This window comes from Phaenicophaeus curvirostris, chromosome 13 (genome assembly GCF_032191515.1).
Source record: "Phaenicophaeus curvirostris isolate KB17595 chromosome 13, BPBGC_Pcur_1.0, whole genome shotgun sequence".
Classification (NCBI taxonomy): domain Eukaryota; kingdom Metazoa; phylum Chordata; class Aves; order Cuculiformes; family Cuculidae; genus Phaenicophaeus; species Phaenicophaeus curvirostris.
Window position 1 is genome coordinate 20,376,734 of NC_091404.1, and position 23,559 is coordinate 20,400,292.

Below are 23,559 nucleotides of genomic sequence, written 5' to 3' on the forward strand. Positions count from 1 at the left end.
GACCTTTAGTGAATGGAAACCTGTTTTGAAGATCTTAATGTCTAGCAGGATCCCATTCCTGCCTGTGAATGTTCTTGCTGTGGAAGATGGGACTTGCTGAGAGGTTCAGTACCTGCTCCAGAGCCCTGTTCCCTGCTGACATCTGGCCCCAGCAGCTGTTGGCCTCATCTTTCCTGGTTCTTTGTGCCCTGGCAAATCCCCAGCCCATTGTTGTCCATTTTCTGTACGCAAGTAATACCGCTTCTCTCTCTTTACTACTAGAAATTCAGCAGAGTTTGAGCCAAAAATTTAGTTATGTACTGACAGATCTGCCTAAGCTTCAGTGCATTAATTATGCCATTTTTACAAGTATTGTCTGTCATGTGTCCTTCTTGTGGAACCATGATAGATATTACTGACAGCTGGAGGACATTGTGAAGGGTTTTGGTGTTTTACTGATGTCCAGAAGCAACTCCTCTACCTCAAGTAAATCATCTCCTGTTCCACGTGTGCGTGGGAGCAGAGTCCATGTCCATATATGCTTCTGCACCTTTGTTAGAAGATTAAAGCTGAGTGCAGCACTTCGCAGAAGCTACAGTGTCAGGGTTAAGTGGTATTTAACAGTCTTCCAATCTGAACTATTCCATGATTCTGTGTTACATGTAGCCCTGAGACTGAAATACTCTCCAAGACGAAGCCTAGAAAGCAGAGTGACTTGTGGGTGATTTACTGTATAAATAGAAGAATAAAAAACAGTGTAAAAATGTTTGAGAATCAAAACTTGTTTAATTATTTCAGGCATATCAAGGGAAGCAGTTCTGGCAGGAATCAGAGTAAAGTCCCAGTTATGCAAAAGTGATGATTTTCTGTCAAAGTATGTAGAAATGTCATTCCACCATTCCATGTTTCTCATCTTGCTTTTTTGCTTTCTAAAGTGGCCAAAGATGTATTGTTTTAGTGGAACACATGCGTATAAGGAACAGCTGGGGTTTTCCCCGAGTGATTTCTAAAATTTAAAAAAAAAAAAAAGCAAAACCCAAACCAAACCCTTTTTTATGTTTTGTTTCCTACAGGTTATTCTTGTGCAGGTCAACCCAGGTGAAACATTTACAATCACAACTGAAGATGGACACATTCAGTGCATTCAAGGTAAAGGAAAGCCTGAAGTACTGAATCCGAATATTTTGATTCTGCACATATCATGGGATTACTGTCAGTGTTTGTTTTTGTAGTGTCAAATGTGGGTTTGTATGTTCTACAGTGTGATCTATCCAATTTTTCAGTTTGTACTTAAAGCACAAACGAGGTGGCACAGGGAAATCGGCACAGTTACATCTCTGCAGACTCTGCTCAGTTATAAAAGTCAGCATCTCAGCTGGTCTTATAGTGAGTGTTGAATTCTCAGAATACAAACACATGTGGGAATTGGTCCCCACCAATCTAAACACTTTCAGTAGGTGCCGTGTGAGCTTGCTTTGCTGTAAGGCAGCGACATTGCCAGCCCACTGTGTGGCTGCCCTCTCTGTGGCCGCTGCCGAGGGAAGCATCAGTGCCCTCTGTGCGGCTGCCTGCTCTGTTTTACCTTCTGGGTCAGCGACTGAACTGCAGATCTGAGTCAGGTCAAAATCCCTCCTGTTAGTTGGGTTGAATCTATCAGTACTTATATTTTTAGAATATTTTTCACCGTTTTGAATGATACTGTATCAAATGTGTCCATTCTGCTTTCATCAAATCCCAGGCAGGAATGCTTTCCTTCAGCTTGGTGTGAAAATAATATATTCTTATTTAAACCAGCTGTCAGAGTTACAGCAGTGCCAGTGTTGCTACAGACTTAACTGTCACAAAACAAGAACTAAAATGTATCTGTGCTGATTTTTGTGCAGTTGGAAGAAATGCTGTGTAAGCGAGGCGGTTTGGATAGTTTAAGCCTTGCTTCTAAATCTACTTGTCTAAAAGCAATTCCCTAAACACAGAGCTGGGTGTACTTGCTGCCTTTTCAGGCACCACAGCAAGCCACCATCTCTGGAAAAGAAGGTGTCTGGGGTTTGTGAGATCCTGGTTTGTTAAAAGTGGTTCCTCGTTCCTCCCCAGGTCCAGCACATGTTCCTATGATGTCACCGAACGGTTCTATGCCGCCTATCTTTGTGCCTCCCGGTTATGTATCTCAGGTAAGCGTTCACTTATTGTTACATTTCGGTGTGTTTCAATAAGGCTATCGATTGTTCTCTCTGGAACAGCCGTTCAAAGCATATCTCCTCTGTTTTCCATTGAACCCGACACCTATTTAACTTACTTTATTGTAGGCTCTACCACCTTCTGTTCACTGGGCATAATTTGATCTAGTTTTCAGCTTTTCAGTACTACTGCTTGGCAGTAGGAGGTTACTCTATGTAAGTAGCAGGTGTCTCACAATCGGCTGTCTGAGCTCCGTCAGCAGGAGCCACATCTTGTTTCTCCTCCAGTCCCATTGTCAAGTGGAGAGCAGGCGCCTGGGCCGTACGAATGGTCCCTGTTGCCCGCAGCCTGCTAAGTGTCAAGGCTGATGAGGACAGGCAGTGCTGAGCTCTGCTGGAAACACTCCGATGGGAACATCGCTGGGGGCAGCAGCGACATTGAATGTCTCTCACATGCCTTGGGGATGAGACTCGTGGCTCTTACATTGAGGTTATGTGGGTCATTTACTAGTGTTGTTCTCTCTCATCCCACAGGTATATTTTTTTTCTGGACTGCCTAAGATATTTCTTCTTAATGTCCTCTCAGAATTCAGATTTTTCTATTCCAATGCAACTCTGTTTATCAAAGTTTTCAGTGCCCCTTTCTTTACCAGCTCTGACCTCCTTGCTGTTCAGCAGGGCACTCTGCTGTTACAGCAGAAGCGTGAGGAGGAGTGTCTATGACTTGTGCTTATGAGATGAACAGAACTCTGGGCTTCTTTCCCAAATTTACTTTTCCACTTTCACTGGCAGAATAAGCCTCCGGAAGAATCCTTCCAATTGCTGGTTTAGGACATGCTTAGAAGCGTGTGTGCACAGATGTGCATGCACTGTCTTAGCCTCTTTGTGTCCTGGAGTTCAGACACACAGATAGGTTCCTTGTCTGAGTTCTCTTAGCCTGTGGCAAACATGAACTGTTTTGACATTTGAGTTGGGTTGGATGATAGTATGAGACAGCAGAGCTGACCTGCAATGCTCTGTGCTCCCCACAGGCTACGAGCGCCTGTGCAGATGTGTACCCCGAACCCGACGGCGTGCAGTGACTCGTACACTCCACAGCTCTGTCGGTCGGATGTGGTCTAAAGCAGTTCTGGCTGTAATTACAAATAGACTGGGAGTTACACCTTCAGCAATTCACATTACTTATTTAAAAGAACGTATAGCTTATTGATCAATTAGAGATTGCTTAGCGCTTCGATGATAGCTCAGCTTCTTAGAACTGACTGCCTGCAGCTCCAGTCTCCTCCAGTAACGTGTGCTGGGTTTAAGCTGTGATTCATTCCCGTGTGTATATGCCTGACTGTCGGATTGTATGGTTATGAACCCAGGCAGGGAGAGCCTTTGTTAAATGTGCAGTAATTACAAGATGCTTGCCGTATTAACTTCTAATTTCTTGTGTTGTGTGACAGGTGGTGGAAGAAAATGGGGTTCGTAAAGTGGTGGTATTGCCTCACTCAGCCGAATTCCACCCTTCCATGCATCCTCCTCCTCCTCCCCCCCACGTGCCACATTACATGCACCACCACCACGCTCTGCTCCCTCACCCTCCTCACCCGGTGTACCCACCAGTTCCTGGCACGGGGGAGCTGCCGCCGCAGTTCATGCATCAGCATCCACCGCCGCACGTTTTCCAGGAACAAGGTGAGAGTGCGGGTGGTTCCATATGGGAGAAGGCGCTTTCCACTCAGTGCAGCTGGGCGGGGATGGCTGGGTTCTGTTGGCAGGTCTTCCACGCATTTCTGTGGGGTTCATGTGAGTTATTGGACTCCTTGAGCTCTGGGCATCGACAGCAAGCACAGTGATGCTCTGTGGGGCTTCAGGTGCTGCTGTCACTGTAGTTATTCTTCCAACTTACACAGCGTTTCGCAGCTGTCACATAAATCATACTGAATAATGAAATGATTTCTCCTTTCTTTGTAGAACCACGTTCTCACGGGAGGACAAACTTCATTCAGCGAGATGAAAGGAGTCTCAAAATGCAAGAGCACCTGAAGAAAAGACTAAAGGACAGACAAGCTAGCGGTCATACTAACAATAAACTGAACAGTCCTCCATCCTCACCGCATAAAGCTCTTAATTCTTCCAATGCAACACTTCAGAATGGGAATGGAAAGGGCCAGCAAGGGGCAGGGGCACCACTAAAGCAGAAGCAGATAGGAAAAGCAAAGGGCAGTCCGGATGCAGAGATGGGAGGTGGGTTGCTCTGAAAAGGGTAAGAGAAATCTAGATTATTTTGTAACAGAAGATGCTGTAAGCTCTTTGCAAAGCAGTTTCCAGAGAAGGTGCTATTGTGAATGTCTTTGGCTATTCAGGAATAGAGGAAACCCAAAATGCGTCTCATTATGTTTGGCTTTTTTTTTTTTTGTCTCTAGCAATAACAGTAATGTCAAGTTTGTTAATTTATCAAATAACATAGAGTCATTATTTGGGTCAGAAGGACCTCAAGGATCATCCAGTTCCACCCCCCTGCCATGGGCAGAGGTGCCTCCCACTGGCCCAGGCTGCTCAAGGCCCCGTGGCCCCATCCAGCCTGGAACTGGATGGGCTTTGAGGTCCCTTCCAACCCAACCCATTCCATGATTCTGTGATTATTGTCATTATTTTTACACCTTTCATTTTTGGAGGAGTGTTTTTACATTGTGAAAGAAAACCTGTTTCTGCTCAGATGAGGAAAATACACCCTTTGTGCAGGATGTGCTAAAAGGGTTTTTGTAACACTGTTGGTTTTGGAGAGTTGGTATTTCTACCCCTCACGCAGCCAAAACAAACAGGGGAAATGAACTTTGCACAATAAGCACTATTGTCAAACACTTAATGAGGCGAACTCCATCTTGTGGTGACATTTTGCTAACAGGCTGGTTTGCTGCTGGGGTCTGAGTAATCTGGTTTGTGTTTGAAATTTCAGAATCTGACACGGAATCCAGGAAATGCGATATCCACTTAAGCATCGGCAAGCCAGTTGTAAGTATTATCCTTAAAATACTGCTATTTCTGTCCATATATTTTCTACTAAATAACACGTTTCTTGTTGATCTGTCTTTTTTTCTTAATGGTTTATTTTTTAAGTAGAGAAAATGTGTTTTAGTTGTCAGAGTTTATAGCTGGGAAAGGGCACCCCTGCTATAGAAGCCTGCTTTCCCTCGCCTTTCTCAGCCTGACTCAGTCTCCCAGGCCGTAACCCAAAAGTGTATCCACAGCTGAGGTTGTCCAGTATCTGAGGGAGCTTTAGTACCATGCAGAGCGCCTGCTAAACCGATGGGAGTCTGTCCACTTGTGGGACCATCCTTAGTTCAGCAGGGAGGATTTAGGAATAGTGGGAATAGAACTTACAGAAATAGATCATCTTTTTATGTTATGTTAAGTAATCAGAGCAAATAGTTGAATATTTGCAGACTTAGGTATGGATTTGGAGTCTGGTGACGATAATTTAGATGTCTAAAGGCTAAACCAGGCCTGGTATTTTGACCATGAACATGCGAAATGAAACTCGTCTTTGTGTTACCTCTACACTAAGCATGGGCCGTGTTCTTTTGCTCCCGCTGTTCTTTGTCACCGTAGTGGTTTTGTGTTGCTGCTTCTGACATCTGTGCTTGATGCCAACAGAGGCCATGCCTTGTCAGAGAAAATTTGAAGGATAGGAACTACGCAGCAAAAAGCTTGGACCAAAATTTTAGTTGTGAGCACTTAAAATCAGAGCCTCCTGGTATCGCACAGCTTTGTGGTTCAATGTTAAGGTGACAAGAGAGCTGTACTAGAGTTAGAATGTGAGGCTGTGCCTGAACAGAGATCTGATGCCAATGTTCAAGGCTCCAAATCTGAAAACAGTGCAGGTAGAACAGAAATATTCTCTTCCTACCTTGAGACAATGTTGTGTGTCTGTGAACATCTTTAGCGTTCAAAGGGAAATCCTTTAATGTGGGATTGTAGAAATGAAAATAAGAAACTATTTAAATTCAAATAATGACTTTGTATTTCCACTACAAAGGTAAAGAATTCCTCCCGTGAGGAACTTCGTAGACAAACTAGCGACGCCATGTTATTGACTAATATACCTTTTATTACAGAAAGCAAACTTACTTGCATTATTTATGCTTTTAATAGGTTTCTGATATACAAGCAAGATCAGCCGTTCTGTCCTGGAATCTCCCAGTTAGTTCACAGAATGGAGAGACCCATAGGCATAGTCCAGCAGCATTTACATTTGAAGTAGCAATATCCAACAGTGGTAAAAATGGAAAATTTAAATCTGTCTATGTGTAAGTTTAGTTTCTTCCTTTAAGCACAATTCCGATGTTTAAAGCGTTACCTGACCCGCAATCCCCCTCTCAGGAGCTGGTTGTTGGCTTGCAGACCTGCCTACTTCCTGCCACGTAAATTTTAAGTAATATCACTAAGAGTTACACGGACAAATGGGAAACTTGAAAGTTAAATGTGTGCTACATGGTTTTGCTTTTCAATGAGCTTTTGTCCTTTGGAGTACAAGGAAGAGCTGCAGCTTATTATGTGTCGTTCCTTTTTGCAGTGGGGAAGAGTTGACAATCACGCTTCCTGATCTCAGACCAGCAACCGATTATCATGCCAGGTACAAAGTACTTCATACTTTCGGTGGTGTGTTAATTACAACATTGTTGTGGCTTCATGAACAAGGTGTGATCACAAACCACTTGAGGGATGCTCTGCATGAAGTGTGGTAGTGATGGCCATTATGTTATCATCTGCATTCCCACTTATCTGCTAATTAGAATCATAGAATCATGGTATGGGTTGGGTTGGAAGGGAGCTTGAAGCCCATCCAGTTCCAACCCCCCTGCCATTGGCAGGGACACCTCCCACGGGATCAGGGGCTCCAAGCCCCATCCAACCTGGCCTTGAACACCTCCAGGGATGGGGCAGCCACAACTTCCCAGGGCAACCTGTTCCAGGGCCTCCCCACTCTCATGGTGAAGAAATTCCTCCTTATGTCTAGTCTAAATCTGTCCCTGTCCAGTTTATACCCATTGCCCCTTGTCCTATCACCGCAAGTCTTTGTACACAGTCCCTCCCCAGCTTTCTTGTAGCCCCTTCATGTACTGGAAGGTCACTATAAGGTCTCAGAGCCTTCTCTTCTCCAGGCTGAACAGCCCCCACTCTCTCAGTCTGTCACCATATGGGAGGTGCTCCAGCCCTCTCATCATCCTTGTAGACTCACCTGGACCCGTTCCAACAGCTCCATCTCCTTCTTATGTTGAGGATTCCAGACTGGACACAATACTCCAGATGAGGTCTCACAAGAGATGAATAGAGGGGCAGAATCCTCGCCCTGCTGGCCACGCTTCTTTTGATGCAGCCCAGGATACGATTGGCCTTCTGAGCTGTGAGCACGCATTGCTGGCTCATTGCCTCGTTTTCTTCCCTTCTGTCCTCTATCTCTTCCTGCCTCTCTGAAGTACAGACTTCAGGTTATCCTCCCTTGGTGTGTTTGAAAAGATTGGGCTTAGTGAAAGAGATTGTTGCAGGCCGAAGGCAGTGGGAAATAAAATGGCATAGAGTTTAATGTGGATTTACAAGTGTCTCTGGTCAGCTTGGTTTGTAAAGTTGTGTCTCTAAACTACAAGGTGCGGGAGCAGCGCAGGGGTAAGTGGGAACTGGGTGCCGTGTTCCACGGGAACAAGGCATGATGTTCAGGAATTGCCCCGCAGAGTAAACAAGCGTTACTGGAGAAGGCGTTTAACGGGTCAGGGGAAAGACAAGCTGGTTAAACAAGCCAGGAGAACACCGTGATCCGGACATGGAAGAGGGAGCCTCAGTGCCTGGGCACAGGAAGAGATGGGGTTTCGGGCTTACTGAAAAAAACTCCTGTTCTCAAACTGCAGAGCAGTTCTGTACGTGTTAAATGTTCAGCACAGCTCCACTTGCCCACTGGAGAAGCAATGTGGTTCCCAGTGCTGCTTTCCACGCAGGTCAACTGGCTTTTACCTGCCGTTCGTTTGATAGGATGGACAGTATTTCTGAGAAGTTAGTCAGGTGTTGCTCTTCAAAAACAGACTTAAGTGAACATGACTGTTCCAGACATCTGTCCTCTTACACTGATAAACGTGGCTTTATTGCCCGACCAGCTGATTGAGCCCACTTGTGTTCTTGCACAAGGAAGTGTTGTCCATATTGGAATCTCAAGGTCTCTTTAGCAAAAGGTTAATTCTGTTTCCATTTGGTGCCACTTGCTGAGGTTTCCTCCCTGCAGCACCTGCACTGTGACAGAGAGCAGCTGTGAAGGAGGTGAGGGATGGATGCCAGATGGAGTCTTCAGGATCACTAGGTGTTACCTGTGAGCTCTGTCACACTCCTCTGTCTTCACAGCCCTGTCTTCCCCAAGTTCAGAACGGACAGTAGTCTTCCTTATGACATGGGCATCAGTTACTGGAACCTGGAGCAACATCATAAATTCAGTTTTTATCGTTTCTTCCTGAATGAAAAGGGCTGAAATTGTTGCCTTCTAGAATCAGCGCTCAAAGAAGAGTCACTGGGTGCTTGTTTCCTATAATGTGAGCAGTCTGGTCTCATTGCTGCAGCCACTGCTCGTGGTTAAATGTAGTGTTTCTGACAATTCTGTCCTTAAATTTTCATGTGCTAATGCAATAACCGCATAATGAATTGTCCTTTCTGCAGGGTTTCAGCAACGAGCAGTTCCATAAAAGAATCCATTTCGGAATTAGTGAGTTTCACCACAGAAAGTTGTGAGCCGGATTGCCCAGCTGCGCCGAAGCTCATTAACAGAACCAAAAACAGCCTGAGTTTGCAGTGGAAGGTAAGCAGGTTGCTGGGTGCATGTGGGGAGTGTCAATCAGCCTTGTCAGGAACTTGGTGTGTACTTTAGGTAGTGGCTTTTAAGCTGCTCAGCTAAGACCGATAACAAATCGTGAGCGTTTTCTTCCTCTCTCTCCCCTTGCTGACTTGGTTTCTTGGGTGTGGTGGAATTGGCTGCAGGTCTCTCTGTGTGGGAACCAATCAGTATGAAAGTTCTCTTCTGAACTGGCAGCAGAGGAAAGGGCAGAGCATTTAGATTTTTGCTTGGGGTTCCTGCATGATAAATAGATGTAACTTAGCGTTCTAATTCAGAGGTCACTCTGACCACCTCAGAGTGAATGTCTGTGGCTGATTTGTAGGTTTAGCTTCTTGAACAATAAAACTACTGATATTTTAAACTATCGGAATCAAGAGCAGCAGCCAATGGAAATACTGGCTGGTTTTACCCTTTCTAACTCCCGTCACTGCACACGTGCGTCTGTGCCACAGCAGAGGCTCAGGTGATCACCGTGAGTTATGGGAGAGGAGGCCTGTTCTCTGTGCCCACTGCAGATTCCTTTCGGCCCCACACTAAACGTTTTGTTTCGAAAGGCAGTTGGAATCTATTAGAGTCAATTGTTAAAATGTTTTTTTACTGTTCAAAAGTATTTCTAAAAGTACAACCATTTGATTTTAACTTTTTTTCGTTGTTTCTTTATTTTCAGGCCTCAAATGACAATGGTTCGAAAATAACAAATTTTCTTTTAGAATGGGATGAGGTAAGACCTTTTCTAGTGCAAAAAAAAGTCATAATGACATCTGTAGGCCAATTATACTTAAAAATACTTCTTGCATAGGTACAGATGCTATTTTCAGTGCAACTTTCTGGACAGTTTTAAAGGGACAAGCCAATTAAAAAGCTTGGATCAAATTGCAGCCATTCAAGTAGACAACCATTCCGGGTCCTCTGAGAGGGCAGTCTAAAACTTCCTCATTCATCTCTTGCAATTCAGAGCATCATTGATCCCTGTGCTCTCTTTAAATGGATGAGCATTTGGCTCCCACCTTCAGTAGCTGCCACAAATAACTCAGCTTCTGAACGCCTGACCAAAATGTATCCAAAAGTTATAAAAAACTTTAAAAAAATGTGTTTTGTTTTCAACTGCTGTCATATATTACCATTTGGTCAAATCAGCACAAAAAAAATCAGCAGATCCCTCAATCACAATGTAGTTTTATAACCCAGAATGCTCAGGATTGCCATCAGGCACGCTCAGCCTGGCTGTGATGACGTGAGCTTCTAACAGTCCTAAATTACTGTTAAATTAGTGAAATGAAAATTACAACAGAGTGAAGCAGGGAGCGCACAGTCACCACACCAAGTGACGTGGGTCTCTCTTTTTGACAGGGGAAGAACGGACCCTTCAAAGAGTGCTACTACGGGCACCTGAAGCAGTATAAACTCACCAAACTCTCCCCTTCCACAAAGTACTCGCTCCGATTAGCTGCTAAGAACGACATCGGGATGAGGTAACGAGCACACCATCTATCACAGTGTTTATTGGCTCATCAGCTACACTTGTTCATGTTCTTTAAAACACTTTTGCAGTGGGTTCAGCGAGACAGTGACGTACTACACAGCCGGCATCGTGCCCCCGGCCCCCTCGGCCCCAGCGCTGGTGGAAGCAGGAGTGACCTGGCTGTCGGTGAAGTGGAGCCCACCTGCCGGGGTGTCTGCGGATGACTCCCTCACCTACAGCTTGGACATGGAGGAAGGGGGTTCAGTAAGTGCTGGGCAGCTTTGTTACAGCTGTAAAACCTCCGTACGCAGCAGTGGTTCAATAAGTAACAACTTTGTGTGTTAAAATAAAACACACAAGAGCTGGCAATTCGTGAAAAGAAAAAAAATTATTGATCTGACCTATTTGGTTTTTTTTTTTTTGTGGAAAATGAGTGACTGTGTGCTCTGATTTCTCCTCCTTTACAGGGTTATGGTTTCCAGCCACAGTACAATGGAGATGAACTCTCATGCACTTTAAGAAACCTTAGGAGGAGTACATCCTATAAGTTCAGGGTTTGTACTATGTTTTGTTTCTCATTTAATTGTGCCTGTGTGTTCTCCTGGAGTTCTAGCCTGCAGGACTCTTGCTGTTGAAACAGCTTTACGCAGAACTGCAAAACGTCCTGAGCTGGAAGAGACCCATAAGGGCCATGTCCTATCCCTGCACACGGGATAAAATTCACACCTTGTGTCTGAGTGCATTGTCCAGATGCCTCTTGAGGAGCTGTTCCAGTGCTCCACCACCCTCTGGGGAAGAACCTTTTCCTAATGTCCAGCTTAACCCTCCCCTGGCACCTTCCTGCCATTCCCTCAGGTCCTGTCTTTGGTCACCAGAGAGAAGAGCTCAGTGCCTGCTCCTTCTCTTTCCCTTGTGAGGAAGCTGTGAACTGCGATGAGGTCCCCCTCGGTCTTCTTTTCTCTGGGCTGAACAGACCCACTGACTTCAGCCACTTCTCATACAACTTCCCCTTCACCAACTTTGTGCCCTCCTCTGGTCACTCTGCAGTAGGTTTAGATCCGTTTTATACTGTGGAGCCCAAAACTGCACACGATACTCGAGGTGGGACTGCACGAGAGCAGAACCGGACAATCACCTTTGGTGATTTCCACCAGCTTTTGGAGGAATCCTAATACAAATCACATTTTTTTGCACTGGCTAATTTTGTTTTCTTCTAACTTGTCTTTTAACTTCTGGGGTTTTTTGTGGGTCTTGTTGGAGTTTTTTTGCGTGGAAGAACTTCAGATGCGTATTGTTCATTGTTAAAGTAAGCATTTATTATATATTCCATTCATTCTTGAAACAGCTCTTTGCCTACAACAGTGAAGGAAAAAGTAGTCCTAGTGAGGTGGTAGAGTACAGCACCAATCCTGACAAACCTGGACCACCAAGTAAACCAGCTGTGAAGGGCAAGATCCATTCGCACAGCGTGAAGGTGACATGGGGTACGTTACCGTCTGTGAACGTGGTACTCAAATGCTTCTGATCTAAGGGTAGATTAAAGCCAGAGGTGAACTCAAGATAATTACTTGTCTCTGCAGATGTTGTTATTGTAGCAGAATACATAGCATTGTCAAAAAAATTGCTACTTGCTTTCTTTTGGGGCTGTCATGCAAAAGTAATGGTTTTCTTTACTGATTTTAGAGAAGCAGGCAATGCAGTTGGCAGCTCTAACAGGTGCTTGATTTACTGTAGTGCTTAAATAGTTCCCACATGCTCTTAAAAAATAAAGAGGTGGTACCTGATATTGTCAGCCTTTTCTTGGTTACTCTTCCTGGCATAATCACAATTGATAATAGAACAAAATACTGTTCTGCAAGACATGTTGTAGAGGTACGAGTACAGAGGTTTCTGTTCGAGTTGAGTTTTTGACTTGACTGTGTTCTACAGTGAACGAGCATGTGAAAAGCTGGTGACAAGGTGATGCCTTGTTTTTAAATCTTCTCTAATTTATTCTAAGATGTTGGTTTCTTTCAGAACCACCCAAAGATAATGGAGGGTCAGACATCTCCAAGTACTTTTTGGAACTCTCGGAAGCATCAGCCGGTAAGCAGCCATCATCGACGGGTAATTCAGCTGTGCGCTAACGCAGCGCTCTGATCCCTGTTTTTACGTGTGGTTATTGTCATGCGTGTTCTCTGCACGCCTCATCCTTCAGATTCAATTCTGTGGATTCACTGTCTTCTTTATTAATAATTGTGTGAGTATTTTCAAGGCTAATTTTTGCAAAAGCGTTGTAGTATAAAGTGTTTTTCCTTCTTCCTCAGGGAGTAAATGGGACACCGTGTACAGCGGTTCCCAGAGGGAGCACGTCTGCGATCACCTGAAGCCTGGCACTTCGTACAGGGTGAGAGTTTACTGTGTCAGCAAAGGAGGTGAAAGCCAGGTAAGAGAAATGAGAACAAATTTGCTTCTGAAAACCATTTCTATTGATGTTTCAGTAAAACGTTGCTTTGTTTTTTTGCTCTACAATACTGTGTGTTGCTGCTAGGCTTCTGACGCTGTGACTGTTACGACATTGGCCGTTCCTCCTGGCCCCTGCCGAGCTCCGTGCCTGGCCGGCAAAGCGAAGCCCAAAGAAATCGCTTTGCACTGGGGTAAGCGCCAGTGTTGCTGAGCAAAATATAGTTCTGATTTTAAGTGTCAGATCAAAAATGAAAAGCCTGTAGAACTCTTCAGGGGAAAAAATAACAATATACAGATAAAAATACCAATATACATATGTAGTCCGTGTCCTTAGGTGCATTTTAAGAAGAACAAAGCTTGTTGATCACCTCAAGTTGGGGATTTGTGCGTGTGCAAGGACAGGGTAGCAGACATAAATATCTTCCCACTGACAGCCTCACTACTGATGTGTGTTTGGCTGTTTAAAAATCAGCCCTTTGCTTATCTTTATCTCCTTTGTCTCCTTTGCTTATCTTTATCTCGGGAAAGGGGGTAATCAAAAAGTGATGAAGCTGCACTGTTTTCTTGGATGAAAATGGACGATATCTGAGAAATACTGATTAAACCCATCTTAAACTAATTGATACCTGGGGGTGAAAAGCAAGATTTGTGAAGTGTTTCTGCTCAGATACATGATAGAAGACTGCACTCTGACTTCTAGAATTCAACTTTTAGCTTGAGAAGGCTGGTTAGAAACTCTTTAAAAGAAAAAGTGCTTTGTGAAATTAATAGGAAAACCCTTCTCTTTTTATGCCCTAGGTCCCCCATCTGTAGATGGAGGTTCTGACATTATGGAATACACAGTAGAGATGGCAAACCCTGATCAAGATGAGCATGTACAAGTGTACCAGGGTCCAGCATCTGAGTGCGTAGTGAGCAGTCTGCTTCCAGGGAGAACATATTCCTTCTGGATACGTGCGGCAAACAAAGTTGGGGTAACCACTCTGCTAACGAGATCAGACTTTACACAAGAGACAGTGAGATTCCGATGATATGTTGTAGCTTCGGTGTTCTCTCATAGTGCTGTTGAAGGACCAGAATGTCTTACAGCATAAAAAATGATGTAAAGAAAATTCGGTAAATTAGGACTGACAGAAGGACTGAACATCCCTAGCGAAGGGGATGTTCCCGTGTGTTGCATTTCTGCTGTTGTCAGTGCCAAAGTTACCCTGTCCAAATGTTGGATGTTCTCTTGCTGCTTGCAGTCAGTCCTTTGACTGGGGCGTAAACCCTGCATCTCTGGCTGTGGAAAAACATCTCATGTTTGGGGCTGTAGAAGCTGCCTGATGTTTTACACATAGGGCGGACTCTGCAGGTGCGGGATGGATGTGTTCAAATAGTGTCAGGATTGAAAACAGTTGGGTGAATGTGGGTTGCATAAATGTCAGGTGCTCCCAGCAGCCAGGTCCTGACTACAGGGGAGGAGGAGTTACAAAACAACAGGAGGATTGCAGATATCCTGGAGGCACAGAGCAGAGTACCTGAAAGGAATTTCAGATGGTGCTGTGAACCAAGCACCGCACTCGTCTGTTTATTTCTCGTATCAAGTTAAAAATAATTTGTTTTCTTCAGCTGATGGCGCTTGCCCATTAGTTTTCACTCTGCTGCTATTGCAGTATTCAGGCAGCTGTGTTTTCTTGCAGTTCGGCCCTCCCTCCGACAGAGCAGAGATCTCTACTGCACCGGGACCCCCCGATCAGTGCGGCAAAGCCCTGATAACCTGTAAAAGTGCCACTTGTGTTGTAGTGTCATGGGAGGTAGGTTTTGATGAGTTTTGGTAATGCAGAAATTAATCTTAGGCTTTTGGGGTTGTGGTGACACATGTATGAAACACAGAGATGGAAGAAACAACGGATGTTGGGGTGGGATATTTTAAGCACATTTCTTTATACAGGTATACACACTGGGTTTGTATATTTTGTCAGTCCTCCTGTTGATATGGTCACTAATATATAACATATTTAGTTTACCCAAATGGCAAGGGATTGTGAATCATTCAAAACTCTGGTCTGGACTGAGTTATTACAACCACCAGTCTGGATGGGAACCTGTTAACAAGCTGAACTTAGTCATGCCCTTGGCTGTGGTGGAAAAGGTTTTCTACCCCAGTGCTTGTGGTTTGGTGTAATGAGATCACGCTCGCATGGTGAGCGTGTTTGCACAGTAGCTGAAAGCAAATGTCTCCCTTAAACCCACAGAGTCCTGGGTGCAATGGTGCAGAAATCAGTGAATACCGACTGGACTGGGGCCAGGCAGAGGGATCGATGCACATCATCTACACGGGCCCTTGCCAGAGCTACGAAGTAAAAGGCCTCACGCCTGCCACCACCTATTATTGCAGAGTCCAGGTAGGAGAAGGCTTTTGTTGTGTGTCGCTAAGCAAATGAACAAAGAAAAGAAAGCTGAAGAAAGACTTCAGCTAGAGATGAACAAAATTATGTATGGAGGTGTTCAAGGCCAGGTTGGATGGGGCTTGGAGCCCCTGATCCAGCGGGAGGTGTCCCTGACCATGGCAGGGGGTGGGACTGGATGGGCTTAGAGGTCCTTTCCAACCCAAACCATTCCATGATTTTATGAATTGATAAGAACGCTTTCCCTTCTCCCCCAGGCTCTCCAAACTGTGTTTTTATAAGTGAAACTTAGATCTAGTGTCACATTAAATACCATTTTGCCTTATTTACATTTTGTTTGAGAGCTTTTCCATTCTTTTCCAAATGGCTTTAATGCCATGCAAAAGGAAGCTCCCCTGGTCAGAAAAATGAAGATTTGGCAAACCATGCATGGTCTCTTCCAGGCTGTGAATGCTGCTGGAGTGGGGTTGTTTGGCGAGACCACTATGGTGACCACCCCTGCATCAGTGCCTGCAGCAGTGTCTGTACTGCAGCTCCTTGAAGAAGATCAAATGGAAACTTCCTTCCCTTTATCAACGTGCCTTGCTATTCAGTGGGAAGAACCATGTTGTCATGGGTCGGAGATCACTGAATACAACATCGAGTACGGCGAAAAGCAGCTTGTCACTGTCGAAAGAAATACAAGCCATGTTCTTGAGAATCTACTGCCTGACACTCTGTACAGGTAACGATTCACTGGCTTGCTCTAAGCCTGCATCTCTAGGACTTTCAGCTTTGAGGGTGTGTTTTAACATTTTGGAGCCGTTTCATTTGGCTCACAATTTGCCCAGGGTATTCCTCACCTCTGAAAAAGTGCAGTAAAACTATCGCATCCTGAATCAAACCGTGGTGTTGCAGCAGGAGTTCAGACTGCTGTGTTGCAATTAACATCCTCTCTCGCAGCCAAGGCTATATTCTGAGTTTCCTGGGCTTAGAGTGGTGTGTTCAGCAGCAGTACCTGCAGTGGGATTATCATCTGAAGCTGCAGCTTCATCATGGGGAAATCGATGTCATTGTGTTTGTTTATTTTCAGGTAGATTGTTTTTATAGTTAATTTGTAACTAACTGCATTTCTTACTGCATTTTAATTGCTTTATTGTTTGTGGTTATATCATGTACAGACTTCAGCTCTTGCTTAATCCTAGAATTTGTTCAGGGTCGCAGTAAATTAACCATGTAGCTGTTCTTCTCCTGTTTCTAGAATTAGAATACAGGCTGTAAACAGCTTTGGAGTCGGTCCTTTCAGTCATTCCATTAAAGCCAAAACGAAACCACTACCTCCTGACCCTCCTCATCTTGAATGTGTGGTCTTCAGCTACCAGAGCCTTAAACTGAAGTGGGGCGAAGGCCCTAGCAGAGCTTTAATCACCAACCCGACACAGTTCAACTTGCAGATGGAGGACAGGTTTGGCAGGTATGAAAATTGGAGCATCGAGGATGTTGGTGCTTTATAACTTAGTATCATGCTCTTTGAATCCCAGAGTTTGCCCCTTGGTTTGTGTTTTTGCATCCCATCTTTCAACTAGAGATGCTGTCAGTATCTGTTGTGGTAGGGTTTACTTCTAAGCAGCAAATGGTATTTCTGTTTCAGCAGTAATATCCTGCCATCGTCCCAGCTTTTTATTTTTGGGGAGTTCTAAGATGAAATCCAGATTGCATGAGAGACATGGGGTTGAGAGTTGAGGTTCAGCAAGGCCAAGTGCCGCGTCCTGCGCTTGGGACACAACAACCACATGCATGTTTTTTTCTCCAGGTTTGTTACTGTTTATAACGGCCCTTGTCACACGTACAAGGTACAGCGGCTCAGCGAATCCACTACATACTATTTTAAAATCCAGGCATACAATGATGCCGGAGAAGGAGAGTTTTCTGAAGTTTACGCTTTCACTACAACAAAGTCTCCACCTGCATCTCTCAAAGGTGAGCTTACACCGCGCTGGAACTCCTGCAAACATTTATGTAGAGGGTTGTATACTACATCCTGACTCTTCCAAGCCCAGCTTCTTCCCAGAGCCTTTGTGGGACAGCAAGCAGAAACCAGCTGTGATGGGCTTTGTCCTAGTGTAAGAATGGCTCTTCTGGTGTCAGAGTGGTATGTGGCTGGCTCCTATGCTGTAGCTCTGCCACCCCTGATGATGAGGAATCCTCCACCCATTCTCAGCTGGAAAGTCATTTTCAGGGTTATCTGTTATTTGGCATAAGTTACAACAGTATGTAGGCAAACGAGAACACAAATAATTCCTCTGCTCTGCACCTTCAAGTGTGAACATTAAAGATTGCCATTAGAGAAAGTCATTCTGACAATCGGAGCGCTAATTACCTGCAGGAACGTGAGTGACTCAGCCATGCTCACGCTGTGTAATTCCAGCTCTGGAGGTACCTGGACACCAGGCTGTGTCCTCTGGTGAACGGAGAGCATGTGCTCTTCTCTGCAAGCATGAGACATCGCAAGCTTATTTTGTCAGCTTGAAAATACAGATGTGTAACCTATAGATCCTACAGAAATCAGTGTTTAAGCTTATGTAATTAAATACAGCAAAGGGAAAGAAAGAATGTAACAAGCCTTAAAACTATTTGAGTGGCTGTCACCTGTAAGAATGGCTGTTACCTTCAACACAGTTAACGAAGGTGTAATTTTACGCTTACCCTGCCGAGCTGCTTGCATTAGAACTGAAACATTTTAAATGGACAAAATACCAAAGCAGAGCACAGGGTGAGAAAACGTCCTCCTTGTCTCTGAAACCAGTGCCCCTTTGCTGCCTTCACTGTGGAGATGAGTCCCCGTGAGAACCGGTGCTTTTGGCTCTTTTCTTCTGGTTGAAAAAACAAGAACATCAGTAGAGGCCGTAGATCTCTCTCTCTAAAATGCCGACAACTCACTTTTTTTTCTAGCACCCAAAGCAAATCAGCTGGAAGACAACACTTACGAAATCACATGGGAACCTTTACAGCCGATGAAAGGAGATGCCATTGTTTACATCCTTCAGCTTGCTGCTGGGAGAGACTTTGACCAGGTACCTTGTGTTCACATAACACTCGAGGGCTTTTACTTTGGGAGGTGGTTGCAAAAGAAAGGGGCTATATCTGAAGGTTGAGGTTCTGGTCACTGGTGCTGGCAGGAGCGATGCGTTCAGTTCAGCGAGGGAATCGGTTTCACAGGCCTGACGCCTGTGAAAAGAGGGGAGATAGAGATGAGATCTTAAGAAAAAATGTTTTGCTGTGAGGGTGGGGAGGCCCTGGCCCAGGCTGCCCAGAGCAGGGGTGGCTGCCCCATCCCTTGAGGTGTTCAAGGCCAGGCTGAATGGGGCTTGGAGCCCCTGATCCCATGGGAGGTGTCCCTGCCCGTGGCAGGGGTGGAACTGGATGGGCTTTGAGGTCCCTTCCAACCCAAACAACGCCATGACTCTATAAATACTTCAGAAATAAAAGCTGAGAGGTTTTATTGGGTTGGCTTGAAGAGAACAACTTCAGGCAGCATCCCACGCTGTGCACACTCACTCATAAAGTAGGATGGGAAGTGCCGCATCCTTTTTGCGAGGTCAATCGACGTGCAGTGCTGCTCTCTCTCCTCTGCCCAGGTGTACAAGGGACCAGAGACCTCCTTCCGTCTCACGAGCTTGCAGACAAACTGTGAATATCGGGCCAGAGTCTGCGCTGGCCGCCAGTCCCAGGACTCTGCTGGATCACAAGAACTGTATGGACCCTACAGTCCCAGTACCATCTTTTCATCTCAGAAACCGGAGCTGGTGCCGCCCTGTGCCGATGTGACTATGGAGCTGGCAGAGACTAAGAAGACACTGCGTGAGGAGCGCTTCATCGCCATCGTTCTCCTCTGCGGATTTGCAGTGGTTGCGATTTTATTTGCTGTTGTTATTCAGTACTTTGTAATCAAGTAGATGAGCGCCCGTTCAGTACTCAGCTTTTTGTACAGAAGCTCTTTCGGGTATTTATGGTTAGTTCTAATTAAAATCCTAGCTGGAAACGTGTAGTTCCATGCGTTTCCACTTTTGCTGCTGGCTAACAGTGAGGCTGGGTTGGCAGATCCTTTCCAAATACTGAACAGATTTCTTGTAGAAAGGGTAATCCTGGGTCCTCTGTAATCAGGGTGAGCTGTTAATGAAACAGCAACAAACTGCCTTACTGCGCACACTGGCGTGTGTGCGCTCGCCCTCTCTCCGAATTCGCAGCGGGGCCCTTTGCCCGGTCGGGGAGAGAAGGCATTGACGGAACAAGTCCTTTTCCAGTTATAACTCAGCAGTGGCAGTCGATCCGCAGTGTTTAATCAGGTATCATTGTAGTTTGGTATAGGTGAAATACAGCAGCACAAGTGCTTGAGCTTAGAGCAGTCCTGTACAGCAGAACATTGCTAGAGCTACCACATTTAGCATCCATAGGCGGAAGGCAGAGCATCGACTTTGACGTAGCGGTAGTACTGCTTTACAGTTACTTTAATCTTTTGGGTTCAGTAATAATCATTTCAAGTGTTGAAGTAGAGGGTGCCGACATTTTTAATCGACACGTTAGCAGGACGTGATGTGCCTACAGTGAAGGCGTTTGGATGCGACATTGCAGGAAAGGCCCCTGGAATTGTACATTTTGGAATGCTGGTGGGGAGCAGCTTTGGCCCAATCCACATTTCACTCTCAGTGCCTGAGAGGAAAGTAGTTCCCTGTGTTCCGGATTCAATCTCAGCCGTGCGTTCAGGAAGGCACAGGTGGTGCCTTTAAGGAGAAAGAGTGCATTTATGATAAATGTTACACTATTTGGCTCAAACTGAGCAAATGTTTTTGTACTATTATTAACCTGAAAATAAAAAGTTCAGACTGCTTTTGGATGCCCTTCTAAATCGATCCAAATTATCAAGTTGTACATGAACGAACTCTTTTTAGCTAACATTTCTACAATGTTTTAAATGACTCGCTATCCCAGTGGGAGCAGCTTCACATTCCATGGTTTTCTAGATGGGAATGTTCGGCCTGCTATGAACTTTTCTGAACCTCGTCCTGTTTGTTGGGGTGGTTTTTGTGGACCATGTGCACTACATGGGACTGGTCTTGTTAAACCTGCGCACGGATCCCTCCCGATGAGCATGTCTGCTTGGTATCCGATGCTGGGAACGCTGGAACTCCCAAGTGTTGAACGCATTTCAGGATGGGTCTTCCCGAGAGCGTTTGGAACATGCCAGAGAGAGGCAGAGGTAGCGTGTGGTGCCGAGACTACGGCTCCGCTTTCTGTCCGTCAGAGCGATGCACTTGTATGTGGATTGTTGGGTGTGACAGTGCGGCAGGCGAATATTCCCAGTGATCGATCGCTGTAAGGGTCTCTCTCCTCTGGCAGGTGGTGAACGATGTTGCGTTATAGTTTGAGGCGTTGTGTTGTGTTTCAGCTGTGGAAAACCTAAATTATGAGATAGTATCACTTCATACTCGTAGATTTATGGTGCAATCTGAAATTAATCTTTTCAAAATGTACTCTTCCTTTTGTACTCTATTTATTTTGATTAAAAGTCCTGGAAAATGTATGTTTGAATGTATTGTTCTACTTGTAGCAGAACTTTAAGTTAATCATTTATTATATCATAGAAATCTCTCCCTCCAGTGATGGAAAGAGTTTTATACAGATGTTAGTGTTTAGTTTGCAGAGAAGTTTACGAGCTGTCTTCATTTCTCTTCATACTCTACTTTTAGCAAATAAAACTGCCTTCAGCAAATCCCTGTTGCCAAAGGGTAATTCCTGTAACTCCGAGAACGATGTTGGTAGAGGTTTATTTGGCAATAATATTTCTGATAATTAGGGTTGCAGAGTAAATACTGACGAGTCACAGCACCTAAAGAGGGGGGGAAAGTGCTATTGTAATTGCCACAAACCAGAAAATATCCGGGAAAGCCTCCCGTCATGCGGATGTTCCATCAGCCGTTATCCATTCTGGAACAAGAGGCCCCTGTGGCGTTAATGGGTTAGGGATCTTCAGTTTTCTTGTATTGTCATTTCGAGGTATCTCAGACTTATGTGTAAGCTGCCATGCATTGTATTACTAAATTGTAACTATCAAATAGATAATATATTTAATACAGCCAATAAATAATACAAATGTATTCGAATTTGACTGCAGGGTGGTTGTGTGGTTCTGTGGGTTTGGTCTGCAGGGTACGGGGAAGCAGCGTGTCCGGTGTTCGCTTTGCTGCACCTTAAACACCTCAGCAAAACCTGTGTAAGGAGAAATCCCCCCTGCGTAACGCTGTATCGGTGATTTTGGGGATGCCCCTCGAGCAGAGCTGAGCCCCAGCCGGCACACAGCGTGTGGCTGCCGTCCCTATTTCCTCGAGCCAGTGGCTCCCAGCTGGGAGACGGCTGCCTTTGAGGAATGTCCCCGGCTCAGCTGGAGAAGCCAGCACTCAGCCTGGCCGCGCTGTCACCCCATTTCCTGTTCTCCAGTGCTGAAAGAAATCCCAGTGTCCAAACGGAGATCAAGGGTGGCAGCTCCTTCCCTGGGCTGGTGCATGGGGTCGGCTGGACACGCACTCACAGCGCAGCCCGGCCGGGGAAGCCCAGGCACAGCTGCTCCAGCTCCGCTGCCTGCACAGGAGGCATTTGTGGCCTTGGGAACAAATATCTCCACAAATTGGCTCTCTGTGTTGTCTCCTCGCTGCAGTTTTCCTGCCGCAGGCAGCTTGATTGTGGTGCTGTGCACAGGACTGTCGGGAAGGCAGTCTGAGCACGGACACAACCCAGCCTGACGATGCCAAGCTCCAAACATCCACAGCCTGCATCACATCTACAGCAGAAGAGCTCCCTTCCCCCTCTTCCCTAAAAGACGGGATAACAGTGGGGTTTGTTTGCTGTCTAAGGTCAGTGTCTGGAATTCATCCTCCCCTCGCTTGCGCAGGATGTTTGCATGTAATAAACTCTGACTCATGAAAGTCAAATGACTTGGACAGCAGCGCTGCCAGCCTCTGCAGAGCATCCCGCTCTCCGCGCCTCTGGCACCGGCACCTGCTGGACGTGTGTTCTCCAGCTCCTCCGGGATATGGATTTTCCAGGGTCCTGCACCTCCATCCCTGACAACCCCCTGGTGCAGGGACAGCTGCCACCTCAGTACGAACGTACAGGGGCCAGGACAGATGCAAACACCACATTTACATCCAGACAGGCCAAGTGCATGGCTTCTGGGTGTTAAACGTCACCCTTGGCACAGATGGGAATCGGAGCGAGCCTTGCTGCTGCTGGAATGTTTTGCAACAGGGATGAATCAGAGGGACCACAAGTTATCAGCTGTTTATTTCTTCTTCCTCTCCAAGGCAGCTGCCTTTTCTTCTCAGGTTGCCTGGAGCAGTGGTGGCTGCCCCATCCCTGGAGGTGTTCAAGCCAGCTTGGATGGGGCTTAGAGCAACATGATCCAGTGGGAGGTGGGTTTTATTTAAGGTCCCTTCTAACCCAAGCTATTCCATGGTTCCGTGATTACAGTGTGGATCTTTTCTTCCCCCAGACCTTGCTTCCATTGGACGGTCACAGCTGACAACAGCACTTGCTGCAGCTTCGCCTGGAGCGCTGCCAATCCCTGTTGGATAAAACAAGAAAACAATTTGGTTCTGTTCTGTTTTGCCTCAGAAAGTAAGAGAGAAAATTCTGAGAAGACATGCGCGGAATGCAGAGATCCTGCGGCTGCCAGGAAAACAAGCTTGAAAAGTCCTGCTGCCAGCACTTCCGTTTTCCTTCAGCCTGGGGTAATGCTGATGGATAAAAACACAGCCACCAGAGCTCCTGGTGCCACAGCAATGTCCTCTCTGTTGGCCATTCCATGTGAGAGGACAAGGCACAGCGCCCTGACCGGTCTGGCAGAGCCTGTGCCCTCCGCATCACTTTTTCCCTCACAAATCTCTTCAGGAAAAGGAATTTCTGCATCACAGAGACGTACGGGTTAACTAGCGGGATAGAAGCCGCCTTTAAACCAGCGCAGAAGGAGCTTGGGGCCTGACTCCCCCGATCACCTCAGCTGCAACCCTTTGAAAAGCACTGGGGGTGCCGGAGGAGAGGATTAATTGAACTCTGGGCTCAGTCTGGGGCTCCTCGCTACAGGAAAGACACCGAGGGGCTAGGGCGTGTCCAGAGAGGGAAATGGAGCTGGGGAAGGCGCTGGAGCCCAGGGTTCTGGGAGCAGCCGAGGGACCTGGGGCTGTTTGGGTCTGGAGGAGGTGGAAGGGAGACCTCATC

The 23,559-nt window shown here is 45.9% G+C and overlaps 1 protein-coding gene across 1 annotated transcript in view; it reads left to right on the forward strand.

Annotated features, from left to right (window-relative positions):
- LOC138725988 (fibronectin type-III domain-containing protein 3A-like) overlaps nucleotides 1–21,454 on the forward strand; it is a 40,173-nt gene extending 18,719 nt beyond the window's left edge. The window contains exons 4-27 of the mRNA XM_069867339.1: nucleotides 1,053–1,128; nucleotides 2,071–2,147; nucleotides 3,602–3,833; nucleotides 4,113–4,385; nucleotides 5,098–5,153; nucleotides 6,294–6,448; nucleotides 6,715–6,774; nucleotides 8,838–8,976; nucleotides 9,680–9,733; nucleotides 10,363–10,484; nucleotides 10,564–10,738; nucleotides 10,942–11,028; nucleotides 11,820–11,958; nucleotides 12,491–12,559; nucleotides 12,781–12,899; nucleotides 13,005–13,110; nucleotides 13,718–13,893; nucleotides 14,602–14,715; nucleotides 15,157–15,306; nucleotides 15,753–16,033; nucleotides 16,550–16,762; nucleotides 17,102–17,268; nucleotides 18,241–18,362; nucleotides 18,927–21,454. Coding sequence (XP_069723440.1) covers nucleotides 1,053–1,128; nucleotides 2,071–2,147; nucleotides 3,602–3,833; nucleotides 4,113–4,385; nucleotides 5,098–5,153; nucleotides 6,294–6,448; nucleotides 6,715–6,774; nucleotides 8,838–8,976; nucleotides 9,680–9,733; nucleotides 10,363–10,484; nucleotides 10,564–10,738; nucleotides 10,942–11,028; nucleotides 11,820–11,958; nucleotides 12,491–12,559; nucleotides 12,781–12,899; nucleotides 13,005–13,110; nucleotides 13,718–13,893; nucleotides 14,602–14,715; nucleotides 15,157–15,306; nucleotides 15,753–16,033; nucleotides 16,550–16,762; nucleotides 17,102–17,268; nucleotides 18,241–18,362; nucleotides 18,927–19,244 — 3,480 coding nt within the window. The 3' untranslated portion in view covers nucleotides 19,245–21,454. The remainder of the gene's footprint in view (nucleotides 1–1,052; nucleotides 1,129–2,070; nucleotides 2,148–3,601; nucleotides 3,834–4,112; nucleotides 4,386–5,097; nucleotides 5,154–6,293; nucleotides 6,449–6,714; nucleotides 6,775–8,837; nucleotides 8,977–9,679; nucleotides 9,734–10,362; nucleotides 10,485–10,563; nucleotides 10,739–10,941; nucleotides 11,029–11,819; nucleotides 11,959–12,490; nucleotides 12,560–12,780; nucleotides 12,900–13,004; nucleotides 13,111–13,717; nucleotides 13,894–14,601; nucleotides 14,716–15,156; nucleotides 15,307–15,752; nucleotides 16,034–16,549; nucleotides 16,763–17,101; nucleotides 17,269–18,240; nucleotides 18,363–18,926) is intronic.
- Nucleotides 21,455–23,559: the final 2,105 nt, after the last annotated feature.